The sequence below is a fragment of the Anabrus simplex genome, chromosome 12 (genome assembly GCF_040414725.1).
Source record: "Anabrus simplex isolate iqAnaSimp1 chromosome 12, ASM4041472v1, whole genome shotgun sequence".
Lineage (NCBI taxonomy): Eukaryota > Metazoa > Arthropoda > Insecta > Orthoptera > Tettigoniidae > Anabrus > Anabrus simplex.
This window is the reverse complement of record NC_090276.1, coordinates 50,995,466-51,011,241: the sequence shown is the minus strand read 5'-3', so window position 1 is coordinate 51,011,241 and position 15,776 is coordinate 50,995,466. Positions and strand designations below refer to the sequence as shown.

The window sequence follows — 15,776 nt, the reverse complement described above, 5'->3', positions numbered from 1 at the left end:
TTTAAGTACTTTTAAGAAAAGTATCACATATCTGGGAGGTGTCTGGATTGCTCTTTGGTGCGCGAGGATCCGTCACAAAATTTTCAGTTAATTTCTTCCTTCGTTTTGGTATTCCTGTTTTGTTTTTAAAGATGTTTGTTTAGATGTTTTAAATAATTCATTGTCAATAGTAAATTACCATTTACACGGTATATGCAAAGACAAATAAAATATTCAACGGGGATAGCTGTACAACAGGGAAATTTCAAAATTAAGAAATATGTACCGTACGCTCATTTTATCCTAAGATAAATAGTGTCAAAACTGGATTGACATTAAGTATGTTACTATCACTTTGATGCTGTTACCGTAAGGTACCCCTTGGTCTAGGACAGCTATCCCCTGTGGATTTTCTCTCTCCTTGTTGGAAATCACCCAGAACAAATTATGCTACTTTCCTCTGGATCTCTTCTGGCTCCGTATCAACACAGTAATTACTACTTAGAGCACTTTTTCTCTTTGTGAAACTTACAACCTCACTTTCCATCATACCGTTGTCCGCTGTCCATCTTGCAACTTGTTGAGGTCTGAACATATGAAACGTTCAAACAAAGAACTTTGTTCTCCTCCATTACTACTACAGTATTTCTGTTCACTTTGTTTTCATGAACACATTAAATTACTGGGTGCTATAAATAATAAATCTACAAATGTTATATTCTTATTGAGGTTCACGATATTCATAAGTTGAAAGATCCCAATTTTATGCATTTAATACCAATCCTTATAATGTTAAAGCGAACTGGAGATGGGTGACCATTGACAATGCTGCAATAGAGGACACAGAGGCCTGAAATGTAGGTCATTTTTGACCAAAAATCTAGGACACTCTCACTCGAATAACTTTATCTACATTTTAAGCCATTTTTCAAAGCTGTTTGAAGGACATTAATGTAACATGTTCATTTCGTACAGTAACAGTTTACAGAGTACTAAATTTTATTTGCTACAGCAGGGTAGGATTGCTTTTAACGAACAATTTACATATATTTCTCTGAAGAAGAAATTTTTGTTGGTAAATTTGTTCGATGGCATATGCTTATGAAAGTCAGGCAGATAAGGCAAGCCACAATGAGAATGGGTCAATGACGCATGACATCACGTGGTAGGGATTATTAAGTATTTCAAAATGAGATATAACCCATATTGATTTGGACATGAAAAAATAGAAAAAGCTATGTAACATTTAAAATGCAGAATATTTTATACTATTTTCCGGACTTCTGAATGTAAGGCCGAAAAGCAGGACATCTCTGGAGAATGTAGGATGTCTGGTCATTTTGAGGCTTCACAAAGTAACGTTTGGTGACCCTTATAGAAGTCGCCAAAGGATGCAATTCATTCTCGGATACAGCACTCAAACCAACTATAGTAGCAGGGGATATCATAAGAAATAAACCCTGAGCAAGTTCATAACATTTGAGACTGGCAAGGATTCCATGCATCCAGACATTTGTTATCATCTAAAGAAGCCACTAAGTCATGCTGCTCATTCAATTGGTAAGACACATCTATCATGTTGTGTATTGAAGTACTAGTGTCCAGCCTTCAGTATTACCAGTTAATGTTTGATTGGCTTTACTTCCCTCCAGCCAAGACAGCTCCTATAATCTGCTGTCCAATCTGTGATTTTCAAATGCAACCACAGTTGCTGGGAGGAAATAAATTCAACACAACATGACCCAATAATTCAGGAAACTGTCTTCACATTTTAAACCACATGCAAGTACTTATACATCAGTTTTATGTTCTAAACGATTGAAATACGAATATTAAGATAATTTTACAAGGGTGGGTCAAAAAGTAATGCACAACTTTTTTTTTTTTTTTTTTTTTACAAAATAAACACATTTAATGAGTAAGAAAATAAAATTATGCAAGAAAATAAATCCTGCAGGTTTTAGCTATTCTTCAACACATGAACCAAGTCTGCTATTGTGACACCAAGTTGAATATGCCTCATTCATAGAATTCTGCTCCTGCCGTGTTTAAAGTCACCTTTGCACGACTGATTTCACTTCTTCATATGAACTGAAACGTTGACCTCCTGGGAATTTCTTCAGAAGTCCAAAGACGTGAACATCATATACTGCAAGGCCAGGACTTTATTGTATATAAGCCATATTTTGCAATATTTGCTCCAACAGTCCAGACACTGCCTGACTTACCACTCTGGACCACTGAAGAAATTCAGATGAAGAAGTGAAATCGGTCGTGTGCAGAGGCGATACACCGAGGGAATGGAGTTCTAAGAACGAGGCATATTCAACCTGGCATCACGATGGAAGATGTCTCGAGAAACTTTGTTCAGTTTAAAGATATTAACATTAAAAGTTCCACCTTTACAAGACTTAAGAAAGTTTTTGTTCTTAAAGCAAAGTTATAGGAACATGTCTTGTCCCTCTTGTGGACATCCTCAGCCTAGCAAAGAATAGAAGTTAAATAGTAAAATTAGCATAACAAAAAATGGTGTTATATACATGTCTACAGCAAATCAAATTTAGTGTGCCATTTGATAACAAAGTGGTGACGTGAAATCAATTTGAAACATCTTATCATTGTTCAAGTATAAAGGAATCTTACGTTTGCAGACACACAGGTTAAGAGAGGAAATATCATGACTAGTAGTTCAGTCTTGGATCTATGCTGCTATTTATAAAATGTGTTCCATTAATGGGTTAATTCATCATTAAACAAGTATACAATCTTACGTTTGTTCACACACCGGGTAAGAGGAAAAAAAAAAATTCATTACTAGCAGTTCAGTCTTGGTTCTATGTTGCAAATGGAACACATTTTATGAATAGCAGCATAGAACCATACACAACAAGTCATGATTTCCTCTCTAAACTTGTGCGTCTGAAAACGTAAGATTCTTTTATACTTGAATAATGATGAGACGTTTCAGATGGATTTCACGTCATCACTCTGTTATCAAATGGCACACTAAGACCATGTAAATTTGAGTTGCTGTGGATATGTATGTAACACCTTTTCTTGTTATGCTTATTTTACTATGATGCTTCGCTATGCTGAGGATGTCCCCAAGAGGGACAAAAACATGTTCGTATAACTTTGCTTTAAGAATGAAAGCTTTTCTAAGTATTGTAAAGGTGGAAATTTAATTTTAACTTTTAAGTTGATAACAGGGCTAAACATGTCATATTACTTATAAAAACTCTGTCCATATCTTAAAAAATAGGTAAAACTTATAGTTTTTCTGCACATATTTTTTGGTTTTCCTACCCATTAATTATTTCATTTAAAAAAACGTTAAGCGTTACTTTTCAAATCAGCCCTTGTAGGTTGAATATCATTTCACTAATACAAAGCAAGGCTGGCAAAACTAAATGCAACATGCAGTAGCAGGTAACTACTGAAGAAGAAAATGAAGAGGAACCGACCGATCCTCGCCAGCCATAGTCTACCTTTTGGTAGTGCTGATAGAGAGTAGGTACGATCTGGAAGCCCCAAGATGGAGGGATAGAGCCGGCCGACACTGACTGGTGTCTTTTCATGGCTTTCAGAGCCTCTTTCTGCAATGCAACACCAAAACACACAAATAGCAAAACACACAAACACACACACACACGCACAGTGAGAAAATTGTGCAGCACTCAAGCAGCCGTGGACTGGCGTGAGCATCCAGTTTGTGACAGCGAGCGCGCAGTGAAAATAAACACATTTATAAAATAAGGAAAAAGTAAACACGTATACCATCACCATTCCAGAGAGTTGATAGAACACTGATTAAGATGTTTACAATGAGCTATGAGGTGGTCAGCTTATGGCAATATCAAGCATATCCGTTAAATAACAGAACCTATTCTAATCATAAAAATAATCTTAAGACATCTTGAAACTCATACAACATGAAAATTTTAATATCACAGAACAAAACGGGTTTAGTTTTGAGATACATAGCATCTATGATAGTATTTAGAATTATTCAATCATTTTTCATTAATTGTATGAACAAACAATGTATTTGTAAGGTGTGCACAGGGCTTTAAAGGCTAGAACATTGACTTAAGGATTAATTGCAAAACTGTGTAGATAGATAAAAGCCTTTATTATCCATGGCAAAGTTAGGGCTCCTAGCTCTCATAGAGGAGACAAAGGATAAAAATACAAGGGAAACCCATGTAGACTGGATACTTCTAGCCTCGAAGAAAGAAATTACACTGCTGTACTAACTTGATAAGCATTCAAGATATCGAGCTCAAACTCGGAACATGTACACACCAGGTTGCTTAGCAGTCTATATGGTGCGATACCTTTCAAAGCAGTACCATTTATGTCTCCATTTAATAGTCTTTCTAATCACAGTGTAGTAGGAATTCCCTTTTGGTGCCTTTTATGTACTTATTATATTCAAGTATGCAAGGATTTCTCTTTACAGCTACTCCCAATTTAATGTTAGCTGTTATTCATTAGAAACATCCAATTCCCTGTCACTCGGCACCTACGATAGCTGATCTACATGTAATTAATGACAAATATTGGTATCTGACAGAACTGAAAGTGCCTAGCCATGCTGACATCCGCACTGGTGCTCCAAGGAATAGCTCTACATATCCGATATTATTCTGTTAAATACAGGAAGGTTTAAACACAGAAAGATGCAGGGATAGCCATAGTTTATATTCCGTAACTACACCATTTGGAACTCATATACTCACCCAAATTGGTATCAATTATCAAGGAAATACGAGGTGCATAAAAGCAAGAATTCTCGTAGCCAGTCACGTACTCTTGGCTGTCAGCTATCGTCAGCTGAGAAACTACAAGAATCCTCAGGGCTCGTTACCCACGTGGCACATCAGAAACACTTTCTCGTCACACAAGGCACGTCATCTTGACAATTGTCTCTAGGTGCGCACTTAAGATTACCTGTATATGTAGGTTATTTTCATGGTTACAAGGATTGTAAAAGTGAAAGAAAAAAAGAAAAAAAATCAGCCCTAGCATCAATGATCCTAATACTCCACGATATGATGGCAAATAGTTCAAACTCTAGCTAACAGACAGCACAACATGCTGAAAACTAACTCAATACATAAAAACAAAGGTTTCCAGGGCCCATCCACAACTGCTGGCCGCAGTAATACGGAGAACTCCGGAGCAGTCAATGTCTTAAGTTGTTTCAATGTTTGGTTCCATTTACGTATGGGAACATTTATAAAACTGACCAAGTTCTGGCAATGTACAGGTTTAATAACCTTTAATCTGTGCAACTCTGACTGATTGACTGTACTGTGAAACCTTGTTCCAAATACTGAACACATTGCATAGTTCAAACACCATTCCACCTCAGGTCACAGTTTTCTTTGTCTTGCAGAAAAGAATGTTGCTGGCTTTACATCCAACTAACTACTTTTATAGCTTTGGGAACACCAAGGTCCTGGAATCTTCTGCTGCAAGAGTTCTTTAAGTGCCAATAAATCTACAGACATGTGGCTGACATATTTGAGCACTTTCAAATACTGGCCGGGATCAAACCTGCCAGCTTGAGCTTGGAAGGCCAGTGCTCTACTGCGTGAGCGACCCAGGCCGGCTGCTGAAAAGAGTGAATACATGTATCAGTACACAAAACATGACTCGCCTGAAACCTTCAGGTTCACCAACAGAATCCTCACAGTGAAAAGTACGGGAAAGTGGATCACCTCATTAAATTAGACCTATAGGAACTGTAGATCCCATTAGAGTCCAAAGAGAACCAATCTCAGTACCAACAGGCCATCCTACAGGAAGTCTTCCCACTGTCCCTCACAAGAAAAAACAGTACAGGGACCACCAAACTTAAGTGGATGGATGGGAGGAAGCAGGCACACAGCCAGAAAATAAAGGTGTACTGGGCCAAGAAAAAGCAGAAGACCCTAGCTAAGAGTTAAGATGAGCCCCTTGGTCCCTAGTAGGCTAAAACGAACCGAAAAGAAAACCACAATATTATTTTTGTCACCATATATTTGATTACGAAGACTGTGAATGTGAATTTCGCTTCATCAATCCGATTTCTCCACAAGCACATCTACCGTAACTGGCAACATGCATCCGTCTCTTCCTCGCACACTTCCACAGAATATTTTATTTATTTCTACTGAGTATTGTAGAGGATGGTTCTGTAGTGGGAGGCAGCCAGACATCGTCGCACTCCTGAGGCACAATCTTGGTCACTACTCTTTTAAACCACACTCATCTGATATTTGTTCTTTTAGAAAATGAGTGAAAGGTAAATGATACACACTGATGATTCCAACATTAAGAACTTCATATCTGGTCCGTATTGAAACGAGATAACATACAATAGAGGGAAATTTGATTGATCCAACTTTTTTCAATAATAATATATTATTAATATGATTACAACATTTTTATTCAGTACTGGTTTTGGTGTCTATGGACACCATCATCAGCTGTAACAAGTCGTATGAACAAAGATATGCAAGCATGTAGTACATATAATAGGCGCTTGATAATAAGTGACATTAATAGGATGAAGTAAAAATACAATGCTTAAAAGAATATAAACAAGTTATGTGCTTGTTGGTCAAGTATAAAGTATAAAATTAAAGTTTATAGACTTGATCACTTTGGCATGGTTAAAAAGTCTCACGCGTAGCAGTGAGCAACAAGCACATAACTTGTTTATATTCTTTTAGGCATTGTATTTTTACTTCATCCTATTAATGTCACTTATTATCAAGGGTCTATTATATGTCCTACATACTTGTATATCTTTGTTCATATGACCTGTCAGAGCTGATGATGGTGTCCATAGACACCGAAACCGGTAATGAATAAAAATGTTGTAATCATGTTAACAACATATTATGTATTGAAAAAAGGTGGAACAATCAAATTTCCATCTATTGTATACACATCGATGATACTTGTCATTGCCATATGCTGAAGTTCCAGTACCTCTTATTTACACCCACAGACTAAGCGATATAGTTCCACAATACATGAATAAACAGGAATTTTCAGACAAAGTTATTGTATTTCAACAAAACAGGCTGCATTACTAAGTTTCTCTCATCGACAACTGGTGGGTACACGGTGCCCACCTGCTGTTGACGCATCATTCCCCGTTCTGCGTCATAGCAAGAAGCACGGCAATGCCCTCATTTTCCGAGTTGTGCGACATGCTCAAACATTTAACAAGCATTGATCTAAAATTATTATTTTAACCGTAAAGGTCAACTAACTAGGTCCGTATTGACTACAACTTAATCATACATTTGTATATTTAACATATTTATTCCACCTTGTGAAGACAATTCAACAGATTATTGTCATTAACGTCCGTATATGTTTCAAGAAGCTTCAATTGGTCTCTTCTTCAGTGGCGTAAAATATTCTTGGATTTGTTATCTGTACAGTATATCTATACAAAACCTCAAAACCCTAACCTTGCCTCATTAACATAATTTTGATTAACATGCTATTTTCTTGTTGCTATTTGCTTTACATCGCACCGACACAGATAGGTCTTATGGCAACGATTGATGATGATGAGGACGATGATGATATCTGTTCAGTCGAATCCGACCATCGGCGATTCTATGAACTAGCGCTCTCCAAGTTGTCCTGTTGCACACTGCCTCTTCAGTTGTTCCAGAGTGAGGGTGGTGTCTGTTTTAATGGTGTCTAACCAACGAGTCATCTGGCGTCCTGATCTTCTTTTATCACTGATCATTCCTAGCATGATTGCTTTTTCAAATGCATCTGATCGCATAATGTGGCCAAAGTATTCTAGATTCAGCTTCATAATCATACCAACTAATGACATACGGGTCTTGATTATCTCTAAAACCGTTTTATTGGTGATTCTCGTACTCCATGGTATTTGTAAGAGTCTTCGGACACAAGAGCTCAAAAGCACTGATCTTCCTCTTGTCTGCTTGTTTCAGTGTCCAGCTCTCACACCTATACACGAACAGTGGGAATGGGAATATAATTGCACTGACTAATCCGTACTTGGTAGCCAAACTTATATCTCTGGTCTTCCACATTAGGGACATAGTCATCATAGCGATTCGTCCAAGTGAAATCTGTCTTTTATTTAAGGACCACAATCTCCGCTTTGACTAATCTTGGCTCCTAAGAAGATAAAATCCTCCACACTCTCTATCTCCTCCCCATTTAGCTTTAGACAAACTGTACCACACTCATCCATAGTCATTAACTTTGGTTTTTTAAAATATTGAGATAGAGGCCCATTTTTTTCACAATTTAAAATTTTAACTACATCTCCTTATGAGATCAAAACATCAAATCAATTCTTGTATTCTCATTAACCATACAAAGTCTATAAAGAAATAAAATAAAATGATAAAACAATATATATGTCAAAATGTTAAACTAACAGCTTTCCTGTCTCAACCGTTCATTTACTGACTTACAGCACTAATTGTGTTGCCTTGTAAAAACCAACCATAATTAAAATTCAAAAAACAGAAAAACATATAATAAATTAATTAGTTAATTAATGTTTTCAACACACATATAGAATCATATAAATACTAACTTCTTTAAAGATATGCAACAAGTCCAACAATATTTTGGTAATTTATGCTGCTGAAGAAGCCAGCAACTGAAGCTTCTCTAAACATGTATGGATGTTAATAACAAACTATTAAATGTATTGACAAGGCGGAATAAGTTTGTTTGTTTCTTTGTTTTTTTGTTTGTTTGCCCAACCTTTGACCCGGTTCTTTACAGGGTCAGGTATGAGGTGAAATGAATCTATCGTGGCGGGTTTTTATGACCGGATGCCTTTCACGTTAACCTTATCAAAGGAGTTAATGAGATGAAATTAATGATGTGATATATGATAGCAGGAAGGGAGAGGGTGAAACCCAGTGCTGGCACATAGCCTACTCCTGTCGAATAGCACCAACGGGTCTGCTCAAGGCTTAGCGAACCCATCCGATGGATGAATCACCATCAACAGCGTCATATGATCTCACTCCATATGAGCACTGCGGAGAGATTTGAAACTTAATCCAAGCTTCCGGCACATAATCTAGTGATTAGAAATTTTATACAACCACCTCCCCTACCCTGCCGGCCAACAATCTGATGGTGAACATTTTTTCGACCCACGGGACTTGTACTTGCTAACCAAGGTGTCAGACCGTTTAGACTTCAATGCCTTAACGGTCACGGACACCAGGTGGCTGACAAGGTGGAATAATTATGCTAAATATATGAATGTATGATTAACAGTCGATATGTAGCTCCAACAGTTCTCGAGTTATGAAGTGTTAGTTCGGAGTATTATTCTCATGATGTGTACATAGTACAGTAAAGAGTATTTATGTACAACAGTTAAGTGAAACCGCGTCCAGATGCCAAGACAGCGAGTTCAAACACAGCGGAGGTAGTCAGATCTTTTAAGGGTGATTAAAAGAGTCAATTTAACACACTCCTTGTCATATGATGTCGGCATGTTTAAGATCTTGGCGACACATTTGTTGTCCACCCGATAAAATTCATTAAAACTCAGCCACAGATGTCCAAGAGAGATTTGGTTTACTCTTCCACCTAGTGGGCGTAGAGTATAACAGGACGTCAAAATTGACAAGCAGACAGCGTCAAATTAAAATGTCTGCACACGGTAGCTGAGGCTATACAATTATTATTATTATTATTATTATTATTATTATTATTATTATTATTATTGCTTTGTGATTGCGGAATAAAACAAACTAACCCACACATGTATAAATGTCAACTATGCCCTGTCCAGTGTACACATGAAGACCTCGTTCAAGCAACCAAAGAGGGAAACTTGTGTGACCGCAAGAAATATATCTGTAAAGTGCCGTGTATTTTGTGTAATGTAACGTGTATGTTTGTATTGTATCAACATTCTGATATAAAATAATAATAATTACTATTAGCGAAAACAAAGTTTTGGCGTGATGTCGTCAGAAGATTCATAACACAATCTCCACATAGAGATATCATGCAGAAACTTGTATACAAATGGAGAGGAGTGGGTTCTTTATTTGTCAACAAGCAAAGAGTTAAAAAAAAAGTGTGCTTAATGAGGAGAAAGTCACGAAATTGCAGGAAAATTAGAACCTACGCCTACAAAATTCCTACGACGGCTTGGACAAGAAAAGGGGGTTCTGAAGAGCTCAATCCAATAAACCATACAAGTGAGGAAAGTGCTACGCTTGTTGATATGCCGCAGAGCGGGGAATGACGAGTCAACAGTAGGCACGCAGCACACACTCACTGGCCGTCTGATGAGAGAAACTCACTGTATTACCTATATCATCATCATCATCATCATCATCATCATCATCATCATCTCCCTGGCCTTTTCCCCATTTTATTGGCGACAGAACTTGATGCCTGTGTAACGGCCGGATGTCTTTCCTGGCACCAACTCTACATGGAGGGATGTATTCGCTGTGGTGTGTTGTATGTAAATGAAGAAATGAGTAATGAGAGAAACAGAAACACCCAGTCCTTGAGCCAGAGGAATTAACTACATGCAGTTAAAATCATCGGACGTTAGCAGACTGGAAATCAAACCCAGCACTTTCTAAATTGGGGGCCAATATACCGACTATACAGCCAAGAAACTGGACACAGACAGGATGTAACAATTATGATGCTTGTTTAAAGGGGCTTAACATCTAGATCATCAGCCCATGTAACAAAAAGGTATGACCAAACTTTCAGAACACATTCCTCACACGTAGACGAAGAAAATATGTTATATGGACCTGAGTCTGGAAACGCTTTATTTCTGTGCTAGAGCTCAATTTCTACAACTCTACATAATACATTAACCATGGGAAACACACAGCAACAGAAGCTGCCAGTATACCACACGAAATGTTCAATATGCCCTCCGTTAGCATTAAACAAAATGTTTTTACAGACATACTAGAAGGTCGATATGTCAGGACCTCTACTCAGGGAGGCTATTTAAAAAAATATATTCTCCTTAACAATAATCTTCAATAATGTTGTTAGACACAAAGCTTGTTTGTAAGTCAAGTGCATGATCTCATTGTTTGTGAATAAGTACACAAAAGGTCACTGTTTTAGTATGTGGAACCAATCCATTAGTTTCTGTGTTTTGTGGGCAGGCACTCCATGAAAACAGAATGATACAGAAGAGAATAGCCATTGAAAAACTTATGTCTAAAGAAGAAAACATTAAAATTATCACTCTGAGAACACATTCTTTACAGGACTGAAATGTGCTTTCCTCAGATATAACACTTCAAGATTCCTCTAATACTGTGTTTAATGTGATTATCTTCATTCTCAATTACATCACACTCTCCAGTTAGATTTTAAATTCTCAAGCTCTGGTTTGCAGGAAGAATTTAAAAATGTATGGTGTCCTACAGGAAATTTAATAAGCATAAGGTATAGAATGGGATTTCTAATGCAATAACATTGTATAAATCAAAATTAGAGGTAATAATAATAATAATAATAATAATAATAATAATAATAATAATAATAATAATAATAATAATAATAATAATAATAATAATAATAATAATAATTTGACATTAATTATATAATCCTTGTGAACGGTTTATTCACCATAATAATCTTATTAAGATAAACATATTGGGCCGATTGTAGAAACGGTGTTTAGATGATGTCTACGGTTAAGCAGTGCCTAAGTATGGCTGCCGCATTGCACAAACGTTATTTATCACTTAGACACTGTCTAAAACAGATGTTCAACCGGCCATGTTTAAACACTACGAGAACACTGTTTAACCTCATATGAGAGGAGTGAATCACAATCAGAGGTTATTTACCATAAAACATGTAATTTGTATTATCATGTTGAGACGTTTCTGGGAAGAAAGATCAGTCTAATGGCCTCTCTGTGGGTCGCCCGCTGTAAAATCACAGCAATTTATTTGAAATGTTCGGGGAGGCAGAGCTTAAAATAAGATTTTACTCTTCAAGAGATTTGTTTCTTTAGACTGACAAAGGGACAGTCTGGTAACCTGGAATACAATTCTTGGCAATATGGGGTAATTTCCATGGAGTTATAGGACACTTCAACTACATACATGTCAGAATTACTTGTCCCAATCATCAGAGGGCTGTCGTATACATCAAACAGGAGTGATTCACTTATATTTACTGCTAAGTAAGCACACATAATAGTGAAAACTAAAAAGTAGGTTTTTAATATATAATCGTCACGCTAAGTGAGATAAGTTTTCATCAACTATGGTAGGAAAAGGCAAGTGGTGGTCATGGTGGTGATTACTGTTTAAAGATGAGGACTGGGGAAGAAGAGCCATGGCCATAATAACAGCCCTAGTATTTGCCTGGTGTAAAAATAGGGAAACTACGGAAAACAATCTTCAGGGCTGTCGATGATGTGTTTCGTACGTACGATCTCCAGAATGCAAGCTACATCTATATGGCCCGTACAACACACTCGGTTACACATTACTATTGTTTCATCTTCCCTTCGTTGAAGCTATTTACGATTAGATTACACTCACCATAACAACAGTAGAATCAAAGCTACACTTCCCCGTACTTTGGCGTGTCGCTTGTGTCAATAATATTATGAGATTTCGTTTCCACCGAAAGCGATATTTCTTATCTGTGGGCAAGTCATGTTCATGCTTAGCCATATCTGAGTAATGTGTAGGAAGACAAACAGCTGACTGGCGTTCAGCGCACGCACCAACGAATTTCACTGGTTGCGACAAGCAAAGAACTACATGAAAGATACTTCTATCTCCATTTTCAAACCAATATTGAAACTTTAAACGATGCTTAGTTAAAAAGCGGCTGAACATTGTTTATGCAATGGAAGATCATGCACGATTTAGACGTTGTTCAGATAGATGTTGTCTAAGGCTTAAAACTAGTCATCGTTTCTGCAATCGGTCCGTATTTTTCCTTTACAGTATGTAACTTGCATGATGGTTTATAATTTTTCATTGTTTTAGCGAAAGGCCTATTACCATTAATTTAAAATTGTTCCCTGTTGAAGCCGAAGTGAGTCACTATTAACGAACTACTTCCATCTTTTTTTTCCCCTCAATTTGTGCAAAGAATAGATTCTGAAGTTAGATCAATACTAAAGTGTTGTTTATAAGGAAAGCACATTTCTCAGTAAATTGCATGCTGACTGTTCTTATATGTAAATGACAACCTATTTCACAACAAACACATTAATGTCTCTCCAAGTTGTTGCATACCAGTGCTAATTAATAAATAAGGACACTGAAATTATTCACAAGAGTTTAATTTAAATGTTATACTGTACCTTCATGGAACTCCAACGAGAGAAATATTGGGAGTTTAAGGAAAGGAGGAAATTCAAATACAAAGGTGTAAGTATGTACAGGCAAATGTCGTTAAAATGAATTTTTGGGGACATTATATTATTTTCGTTGAACTAAGATTTGTTAAATGTTAGTAATTTTACCTATGTGAAAATGATGCATTCTTATCTAATTAATAAGTTTGCAGAATGGTCATAGAAAACCAGAATAAAGCTCTAAATGAATGTTAAAACAACGGCAATCAATTATTTTAAAGACAGACAAGTACAGAGTCAAGTGGTGGTGGTGATTACTGTTTTCAGAGTAAGTACAACTGGGTAATCATCCTCTATATAACACTCATCAGAAAGGAAAAAAAAATGGTAGAGGTCCGACATTTCAAAAAAAAAGAAAGACGAGGGCAATGAAGGGTGTGAAAATGAAAGACTCCCTAGGCCGTGCAATCTAATAGCATTGGGGTCAGAAAAGAACAAGAGCTGACCAAGGGAGGTCGGATAGGATAGATGAAAGTGAGGAACCTGGCACAAGTAAGTGGAAACAATGCCAGGACTCAGCTAAGAGCTTTGTGGTCACCAACCCACACTAAGAGACCCTGCGGCCCCTTCTAGTCACCTCTTACAACAAGCAGGGGATACCATGGGTGTTATTCTACTGGCCCCGCCCACAGGGGGAGAGTGGAGTGGCCACGTAAGCCATGCTCAGGATTCAGGACGAGCGAGTTCAAACTCCACTGATGGCTGTCCTAAGAATGGTGTTACCGAGCTCGATAGCTGCAGTCGCTTAATTGCGGCCAGTGTCCAGTATTCGGGAGATAGTAGGTTCGAACCTCACTATCGGTAGCCCTGAAAATGGTTTTCCGTGGTTTCCCATTTTCACACCAGGTAAATGCTGGGGCTGTACCTTAATTAAGGCCACAGCCGCTTCCTTTCCACTCCTAGCCATTTCCTGTCCCATCGTCGCCATAAGACCTATCTGTGTCGGTGCGACGTAAAGAAAAAAAAAAATGGTGTTCCATTTTCACTTCCAAGCAAATACTGGGACAGTTCCTATTCATTGGCCACAGCCAATTCCTTCCACCACCTTACCCAGTTTCAATTACCATTGTTCATTTCATCCTCATTGACTCCTCAACTGAGGTTGGCGTCAGCAAGGGTATCAGGCCGTAAAAACATGGCATATAATTTCATCTCACCTAATCCCCGACCTTGTATCAGGAAACAGGACTAAAGGATGGGCAATAGAGTAAATTAATGTACAGTAAAACCTGTCTTAACGGACACCTCTCATTGGCGGACGATTTCCTAGGTCCGTAATTAAATGCCATGTTGTGTATGAGTAATTTATCCCTCTTATACGGACACCCTTTATTACGGACACGGACACACCATAGCCACGGGAAACTCCAATTAAACCTCTCCTAACGGACACTTTCTTTTTCAAAAAATTCTGTATTTGTGTCCTGTACAGTATGTATTCGCTTACTTTTTGCACAGCCGGTACTTCCAAGAATCACAGACACCGTAACTTTTGATCCTGGCTGTACACATTCTTGGAAGGCAACACTATGCTACGCTATCACTTCCGGAAGTTGTGTGATCTGACATGCTCGACAGCCCTGGAATTCGTACCTTCACTGTCAGGTTACTTTTCATTGACTCGTGGGCTTTTGATGTGTTCAATTTTACGTTAGTAAGTGTGTGTAAACATGGCTCCGAGAAGTTTTTAACTTTAAAAGAAAAGGTAGGCATAATGGACTATCATAAACGTGAGAAGTGTGGTGTGCGTAAACTGTCAGAAGTGTTTAAGATTGGAAAGACACAGGCAGCTGAAATTGTGAAAAAGCAAGAGGAACTAGTGAAAGAATGGCATTTAAATGGCAACGAACAGCGCATTAAACTGTTTCAAAGTGGTAGTGGAGCTCTCATTGACAAGGCAACGCTAGAGTGGTTCGCTAAAGTAAGAAATCAAAATGTCCCTGTCTCAGGACCAATGATACAAGCAAAAGCGTTAGAATTCGCGACAGAATTAGGTATTGGAGATTTCAAAGCCTCGAATGGCTGGCTAGAAAGATTCAGAAAACGACATGGTATCAACTTCAGAGTGATTTGCGGAGTATCATCCAGTGTTAATATGGAGGTTGTTGACAACTGGCAAGAAAAAAATACCTTCAATCATAGACGGGTATGCCCCGGAAAATATTTTGAATGCCGATGAAACTGGATTATTTTTCCGTGCTTTACCCGACAAAACTTTGTGTTTCAAAGGAAATCGTTGTACTGGTGGAAAAGTTGCAAAAGAACGTCTTACTGTTTTGTTATGTGCAAGTATGAGTGGAGAACGGGAGGAGCCCCTTGTGATAGGAAAAGCTGCAAAACCAAGGTGTTTTAAAAATATGGACGTTACGAAGTTTGGCACTGAATGGAAAGC

General features: G+C 37.7%; 1 protein-coding gene across 2 annotated transcripts in view; it reads right to left on the bottom strand.

Moving 5' to 3' along the window:
• LOC136884258 (alpha-1,6-mannosyl-glycoprotein 2-beta-N-acetylglucosaminyltransferase) overlaps nucleotides 1–15,776 on the bottom strand; it is a 115,347-nt gene that overhangs the window by 20,280 nt on the left and 79,291 nt on the right. The window contains exon 7 of one of the 2 annotated variants that reach the window (XM_067156323.2): nucleotides 3,468–3,575. The exons of the other annotated variant lie outside the window; for it this stretch is intronic. Within the exon in view, the coding sequence (XP_067012424.1) occupies nucleotides 3,468–3,575 (108 nt within the window). The remainder of the gene's footprint in view (nucleotides 1–3,467; nucleotides 3,576–15,776) is intronic. 2 annotated transcript variants of the gene reach the window in all.